Consider the following 20,613-nt stretch of genomic DNA (forward strand, 5'->3'; position numbering starts at 1 on the left):
GGGTGATGGTGGCCTCATAGAATGAGTTTGGAAGTTTACCTTCCTCTGCAATTTTCTGGAAGAGTTGGAGTAGGATAGGTGTTAGCTCTTCTCGAAATTTTTGGTAGAATTCAGCTGTGAAGCCATCTGGACCTGGGCTTTTGTTTGCTGGAAGATTTCTGATTACAGTATCAATTTCCGTGCTTGTGATGGGTCTGTTAAGATTTTCGATTTCTTCCTGGTTCAGTTTTGGAAAATTGTACTTTTCTAAGAATTTGTCCATTTCTTCCACGTTGTCCATTTTATTGGCATACAACTGCTGATAGTAGTCTCTTATTATCCTTTGTATTTCTGTGTTGTCTGTTGTGATCTCTCCATCTTCATTTCTAATTTTATTGATTTGATTTTTCTCTCTTTGCTTCTTGATGAGTCTGGCTAATGGTTTGTCAATTTTATTTATCCTTTCAAAGAACCAGCTTTTGGCTTTGTTGATTTTTGCTATGGTCTCTTTTGTTTCTTTTGCATGTATTTCTGCCCTAATTTTTAAGATTTCTTTCCTTCTACTAACTCTGGGGTTCTCCAACTCTTCCTTTTCTAGTTGCTTTAGTTGTAGAGTTAGGTTATTTATTTGACTTTTTTCTTGTTTCTTGAGGTATGCCTGTATTGCTATGAACTTTCCTCTTAGCACTGTTTTTATAGTGTCCCACAGGTTTTGGGTTGTTGTGTTTTCATTTTCATTAGTTTCTATGCATATTTTGATTTATTTTTTGATTTCTTCTGTGATTTGTTGGTTATTCAGAAGTGTGTTGTTCAACCTCCATATGTTGGAATTTTTAATAGTTTTTCTCCTGTAATTGAGATCTAATCTTAATGCATTATGGTCAGAAAAGATGCTTGGAATGATTTCGATTTTTTGAATTTATCAAGTTTAGATTTATGGCCCAGGATGTGATCTATCCTGGAGAAGGTTCCATGAGCACTTGAAAAAAGGTGAAATTCATTGTTTTGGGGTGAAATGTCCTATAGATATCAATTAGGTCTAACTGATCTAATGTATCATTTAAAGTTTGCGTTTCTTTGTTAATTTTCTGTTTAGTTGATCTGTCCATAGGTGTGAGTGGGGTATTAAAGTCTCCCACTATTATTGTGTTATTGTTGATTTCCCTTTCATACTTGTTAGCATTTGTCTTACATATTGCGGTGCTCCTATGTTGGATGCATATATATTTATAATTGTTATATCTTCTTCTTGGATTGTTCCTTTGATCATTATGTAGTGGCCTTCTTTGTCTCTTTTCACAGCCTTTGTTTTAAAGTCTATTTTATCGGATATGAGTATTGCCACTCCTGCTTTCTTTTGGTCTCTATTCGCGTGGTATACCTTTTTCCAGCCCTTCACTTTCAGTCTGTATGTGTCCCTTGTTTTGAGGTGGGTCTCTTGTAAGCAGCATATAGAGGGGTCTTGTTTTTGTATCCATTCGGCCAGTCTTTGTCTTTTGGTTGGGGCGTTCAACCCATTTACGTTTAAGGTAATTATTGATAAGTATGATCCCGTTGCCATTTACTTTATTGTTTTGGGTTCGGGTTTATACACCCTTTCGTGTTTCCTGTCTAGAGGATATCCTTTAGAATTTGTTGGAGAGCTGGTTTGGTGGTGCTGAATTCTCTCAGCTTTTGCTTGTCTGTAAAGCTTTGATTTCTCCTTCGTATTTGAATGAGATCCTTGCTGGGTACAGTAATCTGGGCTGTAGGTTATTGTCTTTCATCACTTTAAGTATGTCTTGCCATTCCCTCCTGGCCTGAAGAGTTTCTATTGACAGATCAGCTGTTATCCTTATGGGAATCCCCTTGTGTGTTATTTGTTGTTTTTCCCTTGCTGCTTTTAATATTTGTTCTTTGTGTTTGATCTTTGTTAATTTGATTAATATGTGTCTTGGGGTGTTTCGCCTTGGGTTTATCCTATTTGGGACTCTCTGTGTTTCTTGGACTTGGGTGATTATTTCCTTCCCCATTTTAGGGAAGTTTTCAACTATTATCTCCTCAAGGATTTTCTCATGATCTTTCTTTCTGTCTTCTTCTTCTGGGACTCCTATAATTCCGAATGTTGGAGCGTTTCATATTGTCCTGGAGGTCTCTGAGATTGTCCTCATTTCTTTTAATTCGTTTTTCTTGTTTCCTCTCTGATTCATTTATTTCTACCATTCTATCTTCTATTTCACTAATCCTATCTTCTGCTTCTGTTATTCTGCTATTTGTTGCCTCCAGAGTGTTTCTGATCTCATTTATTGTGTTATTCATTATATTTTGACTCTTTTTATTTCTTCTAGGTCCTTGTTAAACCTTTCTTGCATCTTCTCAATCCTTGTCTCTAAGCTATTTATCTGTGTTTCCATTTTGATTTCAAGATTTTGGATCATTTTCACTATCAATATTCGGAATTCCTTCTCCGGTAGATTCCCTACTTCTTCCTCTTTTGTTTGATTTGGTGGGCAACTCTCCTGTTCCTTTACCTGCTGAGTATTCCTCTGTCTCTTCATCTTGGTTATATTGCTGCGTTTGGGGTGGCCTTTTTATATTCTGATAATTTGTGGAGTTCTCTTTATTATGGAGCTTCCTCACTTTGGGTGGGGTTCTATCAGTGGCTTGTCAAGGTTTCCTGGTTAGGGAGGCTTGTGTTGGAGTTTTGGTGGGTGGAGCTGGGTTTCTTCTCTCTGGAGTGCAGTGGAGTGACCCGTAATGGGTTATGAGACATCAAAGGTATTGGGATAATTTTGAGCTGCCTGTATATTGAGGCTCAGGGGAGTGTTCCTGTGTTGCTGGAGAATTTGCGTGGTATGTCTTGTTTTGGAACTTGTTGGCCCTTGGGTGGAGCTTGGTTTCAGTGTAGGTATGAAGGCTTTTGATGAGCTCCTATTGCTTAATGTTCCCTGAATTCAAGAGTTCTCTAATGTTTTCAGGCTTTGGGTTTAAGCTTCCTGCTTCTGGTTTTCAGTTTTATTTTCACAGTAGCCTCTAGACTTCTCCATCTATACAGCACCGATGATAAAACATCTAGGTTAAAGATGAAAAGTTTCTCCACCTTGAGGGACACTCAGAGAGGTTCACTGAGTTACAAGGAGAAGAGAAGATGGAGGGGTAGTTAGAGGTAACTGGAATGAGATGTGGTGAGATCAAGAGAGGAGAGAGCAAGCTAGCCAGTAGTCACTTCCTTATGTGCGCTCTATAGTCTGGACCGCTCAGAGGTATTTACAGAGTTATACGGGGAAGAGGAGAGGGAGGAAGTAGACAGAGGTGACCAGGAGGATAAGAGAGAGGAATGAGTAGGAGAGAGACAAATCCTGCCAGTAACCAGTTCCTTAGGTGTTCTCTACCATCTGGAACACACAGAGATTCACAGAGTTGGATAGAGAAGAGATGGGGGAGAAAAGAGACAGAGGCCACCTGGTGGAGAAAAAGGAGAGGCCAGAGGAGGAGAGAGTGGACAAGCCTGTAATCTTGCTCTCAGGTAAACTTGGGTAGTGAAGTTTGGGTTTTTAAATGTACAAAATTGACAACAAAGATTAAAAATCTGGAGTAGAGGTTGGATTTTCAAAGATACAATATTAAAGAAAAGCAGAAGGAAAAAGGAAGAAAGAAAAAAAAAAGAATTATTAAAAAAAAAAAAAAAACAAAACACCAACAACCATCCAAAGAGTATATATGGTGTTTGCCTTAAAAAAAAAAAAAAAAGTCTTTTTTTTTTTTAAATAGTAATACTAGGTTATAGAAATAAAAATTAGAGGAGAAATAGAAGATTTAACAATTAAAAAAAAGCTCGGAAAAAAAAAGAAAAAAAATGCAAAAGGCAAAAAAAAAAAGAATGATTTTAAAAATATTAAAAAATAAAAAATATATCTGGCTCTTCTCTGATGTTATGGGCCGTGTGGGCTCACTTCCAAGGTGGTTCCCACTGTTTAACTTCTTCTGTTTGCTGGGTTTTAGGCTCACTAGTTCAGTCGCGCTGTGGGGAGGGGGGATGCTGCAAACAAATAGCACTGTCGTGTGTACACAGTATCTCTGCCCCGCTTGACCTGTCCTTTCTCGCGGCGCAGAAACCACTCCGGCTCTACGATGCTCAGCCGGGAACCGTCTGGGGCCGGCCCTAGGCTGCGTGCACTTCCTCGGTCCAAGCCGCTCAGGTTCGGCCCTCAGGCAGCCCTCAGAGGCACAAATGCAGCTGGGACTGCGCTTTGTGCCCTTCCCAGGTCCGAGTAGCTCAGGAGTTTGGCGAGCGCAATTGCCGCGGCTTGTCACCTTTTCCGCCGCTGCTGCTCAGCTCTCTGGGTGGACCGCTGGCGCACCCCGTGAGGCAGACTGTGACTGTCCAGCACCCCCAGAAGTCTTAGCAAAGGAGCCTGCTTGCAGTTAGGTAAGTAAAGTCTCTCCGGGTCTGCAATTGCCCCTTTCCAGTCCTTAGGGCTCTGGCTGCCTGTCCCCGGCGGGGAATGGTCTGCAGCCGGCTTTTCCGTTCCGTCCTTTGTTCTGTGCTGGGTCCTGGCGGTGTCTTATGTTCGAGCTTTTCGCGTGGTAGCTATCCCACAGTCTGGGTTGCTAGCCCAAGTTAGATCGTTCTGGTGGAGCGTGGGGCGTTCGTGCCCGATTCTTACAAAGCACTGCAGCCCGCGCCTCCCGCGCGTCCCTGCCCTGCCCCCACTTCCCAATGGCGGATGCAGGCGTCTGTGCTGCTTTTCCGCTGGGGGAGTTACTGGTGGGCTTGTAATCTCTTGGTTTTAATTATTTATCTATTTTTCCTTCCTGTTATGTTGCCCTCTGTGTTTCCAAGGCTCGCCACAGACTCGGCAGGGAGAGTGTTTCCTGGTGTTTGGAAACCTCTCTTCTTAAAATTCCCTTCCCGGGACGGGCTTCCCTTCCCGGGACGGAGCTCCCTCCCCACCTCCTTTGTCTCCTATTTTGTCTTTTATATTTTTCCCTACCTGATTTTGAAGACAATGGTCTGCTTTTCTGGTTGCCTGATGTCCTCTGCCAGCCTACAGAAGTTGTTTTGCGGAGTTTGCTCGGCGTTGAAATGTTCTTTTGAGGAATTTGTGAGGGAGAACGTGATCTTCCCGTCCTATTCCTCCGCCATCTTCCAGCACTACAATTTTAAGGCATCAATTCTTCACTGCTGGGCTTTCTTTATGGTCCAACTCTCATAAATATACAGGAAAAAGGATAACTTTGAGTACATAGACCTTTGTCTACAAAGTGGTATCTCTGCTTTTTAACACACTGTCTAGGTTGTCATAGCTTTTCTTCTGAGAAGCAAGCGTCTTTTAATTTTTGGCTACAGTCTGCATCCACAGTGATTTTGGAGGACAAGAAAGCAGTTTCCACTTTTCCTCCTTCTATTTGCCATGAAATGATGGGACCAGATGCCATGACTTTCTTTTTTTTTTTTTCAATGCTCAGCTTTAAGCCAGCTTTTCCCCCTTTCACCCTCATCAAAAGGCTCTTTAGTTCCTTTTTACTTTCTGTCATTAGAGGGGTATCATCTGTGTCTCACCTGAGGTTGATATTTCTGTGGCAATCTCGATTCCTGCTAGTCCAGGCCAGCATTTCGCATGATGCACTCTATATAGAGTTAAATAAGCAGAATGACAATATATAGCCTTATTGTACTTAAGTTCATTTAAAAGTGTGGGCATTAAATTCTAGTCATTTACTTTGGTCCATCGTACCAGTAACCATGAAAACATACAATAATCAGCTAGTTCTCTGAAGCCAAGAAGTGTTACAATACAAATGAAGTACTATCATTATTAATATCCAAATGAAGGATAGTCTTAGAAACAAACAAACAAATAAACAAACAGTATTTTGTATTCCAAAGGGGACAAAGTCTAATGTGTAATATGAAAGGAAATTGATGATGTAAAATGTGCTTTACAACAGAGTAGAAATCCTATCAGGCTTCTGATATTCCTGACTGGCAAAGAAGCTCTGGCTAGAGTGTGTTCTGCATTAGTTCTTGTATAGTTCTTTTAGAGAACATGAAATAATTATTGAGTATTGGACCCGAAATTATGTTAGATATTTAAGAAATATTCAACCTGATCAGTATGGAAATAGGATTTATCATTATGTTCCTGAGGCCTCACCAGCATCTCAACTGGTTGAACTGAAAGCAATGAATAAAGGAAAGCACTAAACTTTAATTGTAACAATTTCCATGTTTTTATTCATTTGTCGTATCTTTGTAAAGAATAGATTATTTTAAACCTTCATTAGGAATAGTGTGGCTTATTTCTAGAGTGAGTATTTGATCTTTGTCTTGATAAGTTGGAGACTGGATAAGAACCCAGAAGAACAGGAAAGAAATCTTTTCTAATCAGTGATTGGATTATTCAGATGGACTCTGTCAAGTTTTCTAGCCCAATTATTAAAAAAAAAAAAAAGCAGAAGAGACTACTCTCTCTTTTTCTTCTTTGCTGTCTTACCAAACTTCCAACAACAAAACAGGCAACATTTAGTGACCAGGAATGCAACAGTTGCCGCACAAGCTAGCAGGAAGCCAATCACATCCAAAGAGTGGTGCTGGAACCAGGTGAGGTCATGGAAGGCTGGTCGAAGGTGCTTGGCTCCTTTGTGGCACATGACAAACTCAACCCAGAAGACTGCTCGGTTCAGGGGTTTTACAGGTTGATCATGGTGAATTCTTGATAACTTCATAGCATTCTCTTTATAGCTAAAATTGAATATATATAAATAACAACCTGTAGAGTTTGTTAAGGACATGATATACCTAAAACAGATATATATTATTAAAAATACATTGCATAATTAATTATATAAGTTGTGTCATAATATCACCAAGAATATAAAAAGTTTAAGAAAATTTGTTTCCTCTTGAGATATTTCTAGATATGATGGTCCATTGGCTGATATCTGTTGGATGCTTTAGAGTCTCAGCAATTATTGGAGGTAGGAGAGAAAATAATTTCCAATTGAAAATAGCATTCTCAAAGTACACAAATAAGAATGGATTAATAGAATATGTAGCTTGAGAATACAGAATTTTGATCTAACTTGCTGAGTGTGGTATTGGGAACATAATAGTGTAGGAAGCAGCATGGAAGGGAAGGTCTATGAAAAAGGAATCCTTTCACCACTCCTTCACTCTTCCCCAGGTTTGGTCTGGAGTGTCAGTACTAATGAGACTTCAGAAGTAACAGGAAATGATTTCAGTATGTGATCTTCGTGGTCCTGACATTTCAGATGAAAGCAAGAAAGCTTCATGTGATCCTCTAGGCAAGAAATAGGGTCTGAGACTGAATAGATGCCGGCATTTTTGCCTCAGGCTAAAGAGGGCTGTGTGTTGAAAAGCAGAAACATTACTCTGCCAACAAAGGTCTGAATAGTCAAGGCTATGGTGTTGCTAGCAGTCCCATACCATTGTGAGAGTTGGACCATAAAGAAGTCAGAATGCCAAATAACTGATGCCTTCAACTGTGGTGCTAGAGAAGACTCCTGAAAGTCCCTTGGACAGCAAGGAGGTCAAACCAGACAATCATAAGGGAGATCAACCCTGAATATTTACTGGAAGGAATATACTGATGTTTAAGCTGAAGCTCCAGTATTTTGGTCGTCTGATGAGAATAGACAACTCACTGGGAAAGTCCATAGTGCTGAGAAATATTGAGGGAAGAAAGAGAAGAGGGCATCAGAGGATGAGACGGTTGGATGGCATCACTGAAAATGAACATGAACTTGGGCAAACTCTGGGAGATAGTGAGGGACAGGGAGGCCTGGTGTGCTGCATTTCATGGAGTCACAAAGAGTAGACATAACTGAGAAACTGTACAACAACAACAGAGGGCTGCACCTGCAGTGGTGAGATGGAAGGATGGCAATAGCTAGAACACTAACCCTTCTAACTTCTGTCAAGGAACAGAAGACCGAACCATGGTTTTGGCTTAAGGCTTTGAATGGCTGACTTAGAAGCAAGATTTCCTTGGGTTTGTGAAGGAAGGAGGTTATTCTCCCACACCAAAGTGCAATCATCATTGATAAAGAATACAGAACATTAAATAGTAGAAAATCATAGGAAAGCATGCAAAAAGTATTGAGGATGAGAACTATAAACCTGAAAAAAGTAAAGTTTAAAGTTGCCCTTTGGTTTAAACAACCAAGGCAGGCTTTTTTTAATACACAAGAATTTAAGGAATAAGTACCTCTGAATACATCTCAGGAAAACAAACAATAGCAACAGAAATTCCAAGACAGACACAGAAAGTATTGATCAGATAAAAAGTCAATAAAATACTCTATTAAAACACAAGTTGGTTCATTAAATCCATATAAATACGAAATTAATGCTAAATGATATTGGAAATTGTGGCCTTGGGCAAGATGCATATGTTGTAAGCTTTGACGACATTGTACTGATAATATAGCAAAGAAATCTAAGATGTGATGTTTAAGAGACACTGATGGAACCCACAGCCTGTTTTACAGAGTGAAGTAAGTCAGAAGGAGAAAAACAAATATCATATATTAATATTGTAACCTAGGAAAAAAAACTGTACTCATAACCCCATTAGTAAGGTAGGAATAGAAATGCAGATGTAGAGGACAGACTTGTGTACACAGCAAGGGATGGGACACAGTCGGACAAATTGGGGAAGTAGCACTGACTTATAGATACTATCATGTGTAGAGTAGATAGCCATTAGAATTTGCTGTATAACACAGAGAGCTCAGCCTGGTACTCTGGGGCTTCCTAGGTGGTTCAGTGCTAAAGAATCTCCCTGCCAATGCAGGAGAGCAGGAGATCCACATTTGATCCCTGGGTCAATGAGATCCTCTGGAGAAGCAAATGGCAATGCATGCCAGTATTAATCCCTGGAAAATCCTATCAACAGAGGAGACTAGCAGGCTACAGTCCATGGGGTCGAAAAGACTTGAATATACCCAATAGATTGCCACAAAACACAAAAGAGTGGGATGGGGTGGAGGTAAGAGGAAGACTCAAAAGGAGGGGATTATATATATATATATATATATATATATATATATATATATATATATATATATACTTATGGAGGATTCACATTGTTGTACTAGAGAAGGGAATGGCAAACCACTTCAGCGTTCTGCCTTGAGAATCCCATGAACAGTATGAAAAGGCAAAAAGATATGACACCAAAAGATGCACCATCCAGGTCAGTAGGTGTCCAAAATGTTACTGGAGAAGAGCAGAGAAATAGCCCCAGAAGGAATGAAGAATCTGACCCAAAGCGGAAAGTACGCCCATTTATGGATGTCTCTGGTGGTGAAAGTAAAGTCTGACGCTATAAAGAGCAATATTGCATAGGAACCTGGAATGTCAGATCCATGAATGAAGGCAAATTGGAAGTGGTCAGACAGGAGATGGCAAGAGTGAATATCGACATTTTAGGAATCAGCAAACTAAAATGGACTGGAATGTGAAAATTTAATTCAGATGACCATTACATCTAATACTATGGGCAAGAATCCCTTAGAAGAAATGGAGTAGCCCTCACAGTCAGTAAAAGCATCCAAAATGCAGCACTTGGGAGCAATCTCAAAAATGACAGAATGATCTCTATTCCTTTCCAAGGCAAACCACTCAACATCACAGCAATCCAAATCTTTGCCCCAGCCACTAATGCTTAAGAGACTGAAGTTGAATGGCTCTATGAAAACCTACAAGACTTTCTAGGACTAACACCAAAGAAAGATGTCCGTTTCATCATAGGGGATTGGAATGCAAAAATAGGAAGTCAAGAAACACCTGGAGTAACAGGTAATTTTGGCCTTGGGGTACAAAATGAAGCATGGCAAAGGCTAACAGTTTTGTCAAGAACACGCACTGGTCATAGCAAACACCACCCTCCTCCAACAACACAAGAAATGACTATGTGTGGTCAATGTGTAAAGATAGTCAATCCCAGAATCAGATTGATTATATTCTTTGAAGCTGAGGATGAAGAAACTATACAGTTCAGTTCAGTTCAGTTCAGTCGCTCAGTTGTGTCCGACTCTTTGCGACCCCATAAATCGCAGCACGCCAGGCCTCCCTGTCCATCACCAACTCTCAGAGTTCACTCAAACTCACGTCCATCGAGTCAGTAATGCCATCCAGCCATCTCATCCTCAGTCGTCCCCTTCTCCTCCTTCCCTCAATCCCTCCCAGCATCAGAGTCTTTTCCAATGACTCAACTCTTTTCATGAGATGGCCAAAGTACTGGAGTTTCAGCTTTAGCATCATTCCTCCCAAAGAAATCCCAGGGCTGATCTCCTTCAGAATGGACTGGTTGGATCTCCTTGCAGTCCAAGGGACTCTCAAGAGTCTTCTCCAACACCACAGTTCAAAAGCATCAATTCTTCGGTGCTCTGCCTTAGTCAGCAAAAACAAGACTAGGAGCTGACTGTGGTCAGATCATGAACTCCTTATTGCCAAATTCAGATTTACATTAAATAAGGAGGGAAAAGCAGTAGACCATTCAGATATGACCTAAATCAAATCCCTTACAATTATAAAGTGGAAGTGACAAATGAATTCAAGGGATTAGATCAGATAGACAGAGTGCATAAGAACTATAGACAGAGGTTTACGACATTGTACAGGAGGCCAAGATCAAAACCAACCCCAAGAAAAAGAACTGTAGAAGGGAAAATGGTTGTCTGAGGAAGCCTTACAAATAGCTGAGAAAAGAAGAGAAGCAAAATGAGTACATCAAGAGAAATGCCAGGCTGGATGAAGTCAAAGGTGGAATCAAGATTGCCAGGAGAAATATCAAGAGCCTCAGATATGCAAGTGACTCTGCCCTTATGGAAGAAAGCAAAGAGGAACTGAAGAGCCTCTTGATGAAGGTGAAAGAAAGTGAAAAAGCTGGCTTGAAACTCAACATTGGAAACCACTAAGAATATGGTATCCTGTCCCATCACTTTGTGACAAATAGATGTGGAAACAGTGACAGACTTTATTTTCTTGGGCTCCAAAATCACACTGGAGAGCAACTGCAGTCATGAAATTAAAAGGCTCTTGCTCCTTGGAAGAAAAACTATGACAAACACAGACAGCATATTAAAAAGCAGAGACATTACTTTGCTGACAAATATCCCTATAGTCAAAGCTATGGTTTTTCCAGCAATCATGTGAGAGTTGGACCATAAAGAAGGCTGAGCATTGAAGAATTGATGCTTTCTAATTCTGGTGCTGAAGAAGACTTGAGAGTCCCTTGGACAGTAAGGAGATCAAACCAGTCATTCCTAAAGGAAATCAACCCTGAATTTCATGGAAGGACTGATGCTAAAGCTGAAGCTTCAATACTTTGGCCACTTGATGAGAAGAGCTGACTCACTGCAAAAGAACCTACTGCTGTCAGATTGAAGGGAGAAAGAAAATTGGGCAGCGGAGGATGAGATGGTTAGATAGCATCACCACCTCAATGGACATGTATTTGAGCAAACTCCAGGAGATAGTTGAGGACAAGGTAGCCTGGCATGCTGTAGTCAATGGGGTCACAGAGTCAGCCACAATTTAGTGACTGAACAACAACAACAACAATTCTAATAAGTGTGAGGTGGGAAAGGTGAGGTTTTTATTCGCATTTTATGATGCTTAGTAGTGTCAAGCCCCTTTTCATGTACCTGTTGGCCGTTTTACATCTTTTTTGGGCCAATATCTATTCAGTAACTCCATTCATTTTTTTAAAAATTTTGCTATTAAGTAATATGAGTTACTTATATCTTTTGTATATTAGTTTCTTATCAGATGTGTTATCTTCAAAATGTTCTCCAATTTTGTATGTTGCTTTTCATTTTGTAGGTCATTTCTTTAGCTGTACAGAAGCTTTTGAGCTTAATATAGCCTCACTTTTGTTTTGCATTGGTTTCTTGTATTGTTGGTGTCATATCCCAAAATTTGTTGCCAATACCCTTGTCAAGAAACTTCCTCCTGTTTGATCATAGGAGTTCTATGGTTTCAGGTCTTATGTTTAAGTCTTTAGTCCATTTCTAATCATCTTTTGTAAGTAACATAATATACAGCTCCAAATTCTATTCTCCTGTATATAATTATCTAGTTTCCTTAGCACTACTCATTGAAGGGATAATGCTTTTCCTATTGAGTATTCTTCACTTTTTGAAAAATATTATTCAGCTTTATATATGAAGGTTGTTTCAGGGCTCTCAGTCCTATCCATTGGTCTGTATGTCTATTTTTATGACAATATCATCTGTTTAAAATTACTATAACTTTATAGTACAGTTTGAAATAAAAAGTGGGATGCCTTCAATGTCATAATTTCTTGGGACTGCTTTCGCTGTTTGAGATCTCTTGTGGCTTCATACAAATTTAGAATTTGTTTTTCTATTTCTGTGTCCCAGAAGGCCTTAGAATTTGATCACTCAGTTCATTCTTCTTTTTCTACCAAGGGACTCTTTCTAGCTGAGAGTTCTCGCTTGGTGCTGAGCAATGCTGACTTGAGGATGATGCTGGTAAAATAAAGCTGTCATCATTTTGTTCTTGTGTGATTTATCTCAGGCTCTTTTGTTTCGGTTGTTGTTCTACTGTGTTGCTAAAATTTCATACATGGACTTTAGAGCACTCCCAGAAACGATTTTTTTCATAGATAGTGTCTAATTGTTATTTTCTACTGGGGAACAAGAAGGCTAGGGTCTTCTCTGCCTCCATTTGGATCTCTCAATTTTGCTTCATTCTCTTTCTCTAGTTTTAACTTAAAATATACCAATATAAAATATGTTAAATTAACAAATATAACTCTATTTTTACAAATATATTTCTATTACTTTCTATTTATAAATTAGCACGAGCAAATAGCAGAAGTTTCTAAACTGGTATTGGTTATAACTACATAAGGAAAGCTGAGTAGTTATGTTTTTATGATTTTGTTACATTTCCTAAATTCTTTAGAGTGATAATATCTGCAATTTTTTAAGAAATAAAAAGTACTATTGTTAATTAAAAAGTTTATATCTTTTCAACAGTAGATAATTTTCTTTAAATAAATGTAGTATTTCTTTGAGGTTGTAATCTATCACTCAGTAGTGGTAGGTGACAAAATAATTTCACAAAATTTAAGAAGTATAAAATAATCTTATTTGATATTAGCTATGCACTGGTTATTATATAAAAGTTATCAATTTATAATTGTATAAAACTGATTATTCCTTCAAAAACAAGAGGCTGCTTAAAAATGTATATATTCTCTACTCACAAAGGGTTGTTAATAACTGCTTTCAAAGCATTAAGCAGATCTTCACTTGTCATTCTTTGCAAGTCTACTTCAACAGCTGCCCCTTTGGCTTTCATACGAACAACATTATCATGCTGATCACCAAACACAGGAATTCCAACCATAGGAACCCCATGGTAAATAGCTTCATAGATTCCATTGGTTCCACAGTGAGTGATAAAAGCTCTGGTTTTGGGATGTCCTAAAAATTAAAACAACAACAAAAAAGAAACATTATTATTCTAAATTGTAAGAGAGTCAGAAACAGAAAATCATGACACCTGCATAAGCCAATTCTATTAAGTAACATCTATATTATTATGTGCTATGAGAACACATATAAATCCTTATAGGCTCTGAAGAAAGCAGCAATTAATTACTCCAGGCTAAGTATAATTAGTGATTCCAGCAATTAAGTCATTCCACAGACAACTGAGAAGTTTCCTGCAGAATATATGATGGAGAGTACGTGCCATTTGACAAATTATTGCAGGAAGAATATATCAATAAAAACGAAGGGAAGAACTGTAGAAACCAAATATTTTTGAAGATGGGAAAAGGAAGGTGAGATGTGCAGGATTTCAATATGAGAACGTTGGCATAACAGGCTAGAAAGATAGGTTACATCAAGTTTATGATGTTCTCTGTTTAAGAAAATAGGATTTGCGCTTGACTTTATACTAATATGCAGCCATTTATGTTATATATGAAATATAGGTGAAATGGCTTGCCAGATTTTTTTTTTTTCCTGTAGAGAAGAAAGGTAGGAGGAAATGGATGAAGAGCATCAGGAGTGTGTTACAATATTCTATACGAAAGTTAATGAGAACCTGATCCAAAAGTACTTTCTCTTACATTGATCCTGAGGAGGGAGAGATTAATCATAAATTAAAGATTTATAAACTTGATATTTATGCTAAAGTTTGACAAAGAACCTTGACCAAGATCTAGCTAGGTTCCTCTGAACTCTTCTCAACTAGAATTTGATTTTGTGGCTCCACTATCTCTGCATTGCCCAATTTTAGCAAGCATTTACTAGGTCAGTTGAACTCTTTGTAATTTTTCATCCAATGAACTTCCATTATGTTCTTTGGGGAAAATTCCCTTTTCTTCTGCACACAGAGTTGTGTCCAAACTCTCTGTCTTATTGTAAGAGTCCATTGCACTAATAACTGTATTTATCATAATGGTCTTGAATAAAGTGTGCCTTAATCTTTAAAATGTGTCATGAATAATCCTTTTTACACAAACTCCTGAAGAAATGTGAGAGCACATTAAAATTTCTTTTTTTTTCTTATTTTAAATATAAATTTGTAAGATATCTGTTATTGAATAGTCATTTAGATTAAACTTCATTCAGCTCTGTTTATTTTTCTTCTCTTTGGTCTTACCAAGAAGATCATTTTGTGGAATCCATTCATACAGTCGAGTATTGGCTCCTAGTGTTTTTGGTTTCTTTCCTGTGTATCGCCACAGAACCTATTAAGATGAATGTCTTTATTAGAAGATTTTTAGTATCACATCCTCTCAGAAGTTAACCTATGATTAATCAGATTTGATGCCTCCAGGCATCACACATGAGTGTTTATAAACCATTACACTACAAACACTACAACCATGTTTTCAAAGGCTTGCAATGATCCTAGTCAATAGCCTTTCATATTCTGGTTAATTCTAACTTAACCAGATGAAGAAAAATGATGAAGATGTAGATGAAGAAAAACGAGAATCTGCATCTGAAAGAACTACATATTGGTGTTCATTGCAGCACTGTTTATGATAGCCAGGACATGGAAGCAACCTAGATGTCCATCAGCAGATGAATGGATAAGAAAGCTGTGGTACATATACACAATGGAGTATTACTCAGCCATTAAAAAGAATACATTTGAATCAGTTCTAATGAGGTGGATATATTAATATTCTAATGTTATACCTTAAAGAATTATAAAATGAAGGCAAACCAAGCCCAAAGCTTGTAGAAGGAACATACACATCAATAATTACCTTAAATGTAAATAGATTAAAAGCTCTAACCAAAAGACATAAACTGACAATTGATAAAGAAAACCACACTCATATATATGCTGTGTACAAGAGACTTACTTTAAACCTAGGGACACATACTGACTGAAAGTGAGGAGATGGAAAAAGATATTCCATGCAAATGTAAAGCAAAAGAAAATTGAAGTAGTGATACTTGTATCACACAAAATAGACTTTACTACAAGGACTGTTACAATAGAAAATAAAGGGCAATACATAATAATCAATGGATCAGTGTAAGAAGTAATAGTAGTTGTAAATGTATATGCACCCAACATAGGAGACAAATGCTAACAGCCTTTTATAAAAGGAGAACTCAACAGTAATACAATAATAGTGGGGCACTTACACCAATGGGCAGATCATCCAGACAGAAAATCAATAAGGAAGCACAATCCTTTAATAATATATTAGATCAAATAGGCTTAATTGGTATTTATAGGACATTCCATCTGAAAGCAGCAGAATACAGTTTCTTCTCAAGTGGACACAGAACATTCTCCAGGATAAATCACATCTTGGGTCACAAAGCAAGTTTTAGTAAATTTAAAATAATTGAAATTGTATCAAGCATCTTTTCTGATTACAAAGCAATGAGATTAGAAATCAATTGGGAAAGGGGAAAATGCAAGAAAACATTGTACATGGAGGCTAAACAGTATGTTACTAAACAAACAGTGGATCACTGAGGAAATTTTTTAAGATCTAAGGATTAATGACAACAATATCAATATCATATCATATAACAATATCAAAACATATAAGATACAGTAAAAACAGTTCTAAGAAGGGAAGTTTTAGCAATACAATATTACCTCGAAAAATCTCAAGTAAATATCCTAACCTTTACCTGAAGCAACTAGAGAAAGAAGAATAAACAAAATCAAAGTTAGTAGAATGAAGTCATAATGATCAAAGCAGTAATAAATGAAACAGAGACAAAGAAAACAGTAGCAAAGATCAATGAAACTAAAATCTGGTTCTTTGAGAAAATAAGCAAAACTAGCAAAACTTTAGCCAAACTCATCAAACAAAAAAGGAAGTGGGGTCAAATCAATAAAATGAGAAATGAGAAAGAAGCTACCATGCACAATACAGAATTACAAAGGATATTAAGAGAGTACTAAAAGCAACTGTTTATCAATAAAAGACAATTGCATGACACGGAAGAAATGAACAAAGTCTTAGAAATGTACAATCTCCCAAGACTGAACCAGAAAAAAAAAAAAGAAAATATAAGCAAACAAATCACAAGTACTGAAATTGAAACTGTGATTAAAAATCCTCCAACAAACAAAAGTCCAGAATCCTGATGATTTCACAGGCAAATTCTGTCAAAATTTAAAGAATTAATACCTATCTTTCTGAAACTCTTCCAAAAATTGCAGAGAAAGGAATATTCTGAATCTCATTATATGAGATGACCATCATCCTGATATCAAAAACAAAGATATCACAAAAAAAGAATATTATAGGCCAATAGCAGTGATAAACATAGATGCCAAAATCTTCAACAAAACACTAGCAATCTGAACCCAACAATACATAAAAAGGATTGTACACTATAATCAAGTGGGATTTATTCGAGAGATGCAAGGATTGTCCAATATACACAAATCAATCAATGTAATACACAACATTAGCAAAGTGGAGAAGGCAATGGCAACCCACTCCAGTACTCTTGCCTGGAAAACCCCATGGGCAGAGGAGCCTGGTAGGCTGCAGTCCATGGGGTCGCTAAGAGTCAGACACAGCTGAGCGACTTCACTTTCAATTTTCACTTTCCTGCATTGGAGAAGGAAATGGCAACCCACTCCAGTGTTCTTGCTTGGAGAATCCCAGGGACAGAGGAACCTGGTGGGCTGCCGCCTATGGAGTTGCACAGAGTCGGACACGACTGAGGTGACTTAGCAGCAGCAAAGTGAAAGTCTCTCAGTCATGTCTGACTCTTTGCGACCCCGTGGACTACATGGAATTCTCCAGGACAGAATTCTGGAGTGGTTGGCCTTTCCCTTATCCAAGGGATCTTCCCAACCCAGGGATAGAACCCAGGTCTCCTGCATTGTAACCAGATTCTCTACTAGCTGAGACACAAAGGAAGCCCAAGAATACTGGAGTGGGTATCCTATCTCTTCTCCAGCGGATCTTCCTGACCTAGTAATTGAACTAGGGTCTCCTGCATTGCAGTTGGTTTCTTTACCAACTGAGCTATCGGGGAAACACATTAACAAACTGAGTAGTAAAGCCATATGATCATCTCAATTGATCCAGGAAAATCTTTTGACAAAATTCAACACATGTTTATGATTTAAAAAAAAAAAAAAAAAAAAAAGCTCTGTAGAAAGTGAGCCTAGAGGAAAGTTACGTCAACAAAATAAAGGCCATATATGACTAACCTGTAGTAAACATTATTCTCAATGATGAAAAAAAAAGCATTTCTTCTAAGACCAGAAACACGACAAGGATGTTCCCTCTTGCCACTTTTATTCAACATAGTTTTGGAGAGAGAGAGTTTTTGGTGCCTCTAGCCCTTCCTTAATGCCACTCCTAAGTATTGTTTTTTAAAGCAATTAAAAATGCAATAATTTTATGAAGTTTTTTTAGATTAAATGTTTAAATGGATGTTACTTCTACAAAGCAATTTTTGAAAGCAATTGGAATATAAATATAAGAATTGTCATAATTATTTGAAACATGATTGTTGTAATGGTATGTTTTATCTTAAGCTAGGGAAAAGGTGTCACTCAGTTATAACCTAGAATGATGTTAATATAAAATTACAGTTTGCTGGAACATTGTAAAGTATATTCTTAAATCTGTTACTGGATTATTAAAGCTTTAACTGTTTAAGAGTCATTATTTAGGATTTCATTTTGGATTATTTTTAAGATTCATCATTTAGGATTATTAGAAGAAACATTGCTGCTTCTGCTACTAAGTCGCCTCAGTCGTGTCCGACTCTGTGTGACCCCATAAACGGAAGCCCACCAGGCTCCTCTGTCCCTGGGATTCTCCAGGCAAGAACACTGGAGTGGGTTGCCATTTCCTTCTCCAATGCAGGAAAGTGGAAAGTGAAAATTGAAAGTGAAGTTGCTCAGTCGTGTCCGACTTTTCGAAACCCCATGGACTGCAGCCTACCAGACTCCTCCATCCATGGGATTTTCCAGGCAAGAGTACTGGAGTGGGGTGCCACTGCCTTCTCGAAGAAGAAACATTATTTAGGTTTAATTTTAGAATATGCTCTTATATCCAAGTTTCATTAAGACAATGTTTAAAATCATTAATTATAAGAGAATATAGTCCCAAGACATGCTGTGAATCAAACCTATTATTTTAAATAGCTTTTCCTTTATTCTCTGTCATGTTATTTGTAACTTGTTTATATGCTTCAGATTTAAAAGATATATATAAGAACAGCCAAAGATGTTAAATTACATGAATGACTTAAAACCTAGGCTCAAAGCTGACTGATGCTTTAACAGTAGCATATGATTAATTTCAGATAATTATTTAAAGAAAATAATGCAATAGAATTTTCTGTTAATAATGCCAAGTTTAAAGCAAGATAGCAATCAAATACCCCCTTTTATCATTTGTACTTTTTCTTTAGCGCTCACTTAAGTTGAGACTAACAATATCAATAGCCTTTCCTGCATTTTAAAAGTATACTTTAGTTTGCATTCCCACCAACAGTGTAGGAGGGTTCCCTTTTCTCCACACCCTCTCCAGCATTTATTGCTTGCAGATTTTTGGATCGCAGCCATTCTGACTGGTGTGAAATGGTACCTTATTGTGGTTTTGATTTGCATTTCTCTAATAATGAGTGATGTTGAGCATCTTTTCATGTGTTTGTTAGCCATCCATATATCTTCTTTGGAGAAATGTCTATTTAGTTCTTTGGCCCATTTTTTGATTGGGTCATTTATTTTTCTGGAATTGAGCTGCATAAGTTGCTTGTATATTTTTGAGATTAGTTGTTTGTCAGTTGCTTCATTTGCTATTATTTTCTCCCATTCAGAAGGCTACACTGTTGGTGGGAATGCAAACTAGTACAGCCACTATGGAGAACAGTGTGGAGATTCCTTAAAAAACTGCAAATAGAACTACCTTATGACTCAGCAATCCCATTGCTGGGCATACACACTGAGGAAACCAGAATTGAAAGAGACACATGTACCCCAATGTTCATCACAGCACTGTTTACAATAGCCAGGACATGGAAACAACCTAGATGTCCATCAGCAGATGAATGGATAAGAAAGCTGTGGTACATATACACAATGGAGTATTACTCAGCCGTTAAAAAGAATTCATTTGAATCAGTTCTGATGAGATGGATGAAATTGGAGCCGATTATACAGAGTGAAGTAAGCCAGAAAGAAAAACACCAATACAGTATACTAACACATATATATGGAATTTAGAAAGATGGCAATGACGACCCTGTATGCAAGACAGCAAAAAAGACACAGATGTGTATAACGGACTTTTGGACTCAGAGGGAGAGGGAGAGGGTGGGATGATTTGGGAGAATGGCATTCTAACATGTATACTATCATGTAAGAATTGAATCGCCAGTCTATGTCTGATGCAGGATACAGCATGCTTGGGGCTGGTGCATGGGGATGACCCAGAGAGATGTTATGGGGAGGGAGGTGGGAGGGGGGTTCATGTTTGGGAACGCATGTAAGAATTAAAGATTTTAAAATTAAAAAAAGTAAAAAACTAAAAAAAAATAAAAGTAAAAAAAAATAAAAAATAAAAGTATACTTTACCGTGATCATGGATTTTAAAATACCTATCCCTGAAATAAATATTATCTGACCTTCTGTGGAATCTGGGCAAGGGCTGATGCGATCATATTAGACTTTTCTTCTGAGAGGTTTTTGATCATTGACCCTAGAGTAAACACCATGACTCCATCTCTTCCAGAGCTTTGAACAAACTCTTCAAACTCCTGTGAAGAAAATAGTCTTTGAAATATAAAAGTTTACAGTTATAATAGATGTCACACTCTTTTTATAATGTGTCTGAATTATTAGAACAATTATGTAATTTCATTATATAAACCATGTCAGTGTATAATAGATAGCTTGAAATCCTTATTTAGTTCAGTTGCTCAGTTGTGTCTGACTCTTTGCTACCCCATGAATTGCAGCACGCCAGGTCTCCCTGTTCATCACCAACTCCTGGAGTTAACCCAAACTCATGTCCATTGAGTCAGTGATGCCATCTAGCCATCTCATCCTTATTAGGTGAATTAAAAATTATTGTTACTAAAGGCTCATTTAGTAAAGCATATTTGAGGCATGTGTGTTTCTTTGTG

The 20,613-nt window shown here is 37.8% G+C and overlaps 2 protein-coding genes across 4 annotated transcripts in view; one reads left to right on the forward strand and one right to left on the reverse strand.

Moving 5' to 3' along the window:
* The first annotated feature begins 3,959 nt into the window (after nucleotides 1-3,959).
* The window catches only part of LOC132659962 (craniofacial development protein 2-like), a 44,780-nt gene continuing 28,126 nt past the window's right edge, over nucleotides 3,960-20,613 (forward strand). The window contains exon 1 of one of the 2 annotated variants that reach the window (XM_060417163.1): nucleotides 3,960-4,387. The gene's annotated coding sequence lies outside the window, so the exon portion shown is untranslated. The remainder of the gene's footprint in view (nucleotides 4,388-20,613) is intronic. The other variant, XM_060417162.1, reaches the window with a different exon arrangement.
* LOC101123042 (UDP-glucuronosyltransferase 2C1-like) overlaps nucleotides 6,169-20,613 on the reverse strand; it is a 66,727-nt gene continuing 52,282 nt past the window's right edge. For both annotated transcript variants that reach the window (XM_042251481.2, XM_027971048.2), the window contains exons 3-6: nucleotides 20,113-20,244; nucleotides 14,633-14,720; nucleotides 13,224-13,443; nucleotides 6,169-6,703 (exon numbers count right to left, since the gene is read on the reverse strand). In XM_042251481.2, the coding sequence (XP_042107415.1) occupies nucleotides 6,424-6,703; nucleotides 13,224-13,443; nucleotides 14,633-14,720; nucleotides 20,113-20,244 (720 nt within the window). In that variant the 3' untranslated portion in view covers nucleotides 6,169-6,423. The remainder of the gene's footprint in view (nucleotides 6,704-13,223; nucleotides 13,444-14,632; nucleotides 14,721-20,112; nucleotides 20,245-20,613) is intronic.

This window comes from Ovis aries, chromosome 6 (genome assembly GCF_016772045.2).
Source record: "Ovis aries strain OAR_USU_Benz2616 breed Rambouillet chromosome 6, ARS-UI_Ramb_v3.0, whole genome shotgun sequence".
Lineage (NCBI taxonomy): Eukaryota > Metazoa > Chordata > Mammalia > Artiodactyla > Bovidae > Ovis > Ovis aries.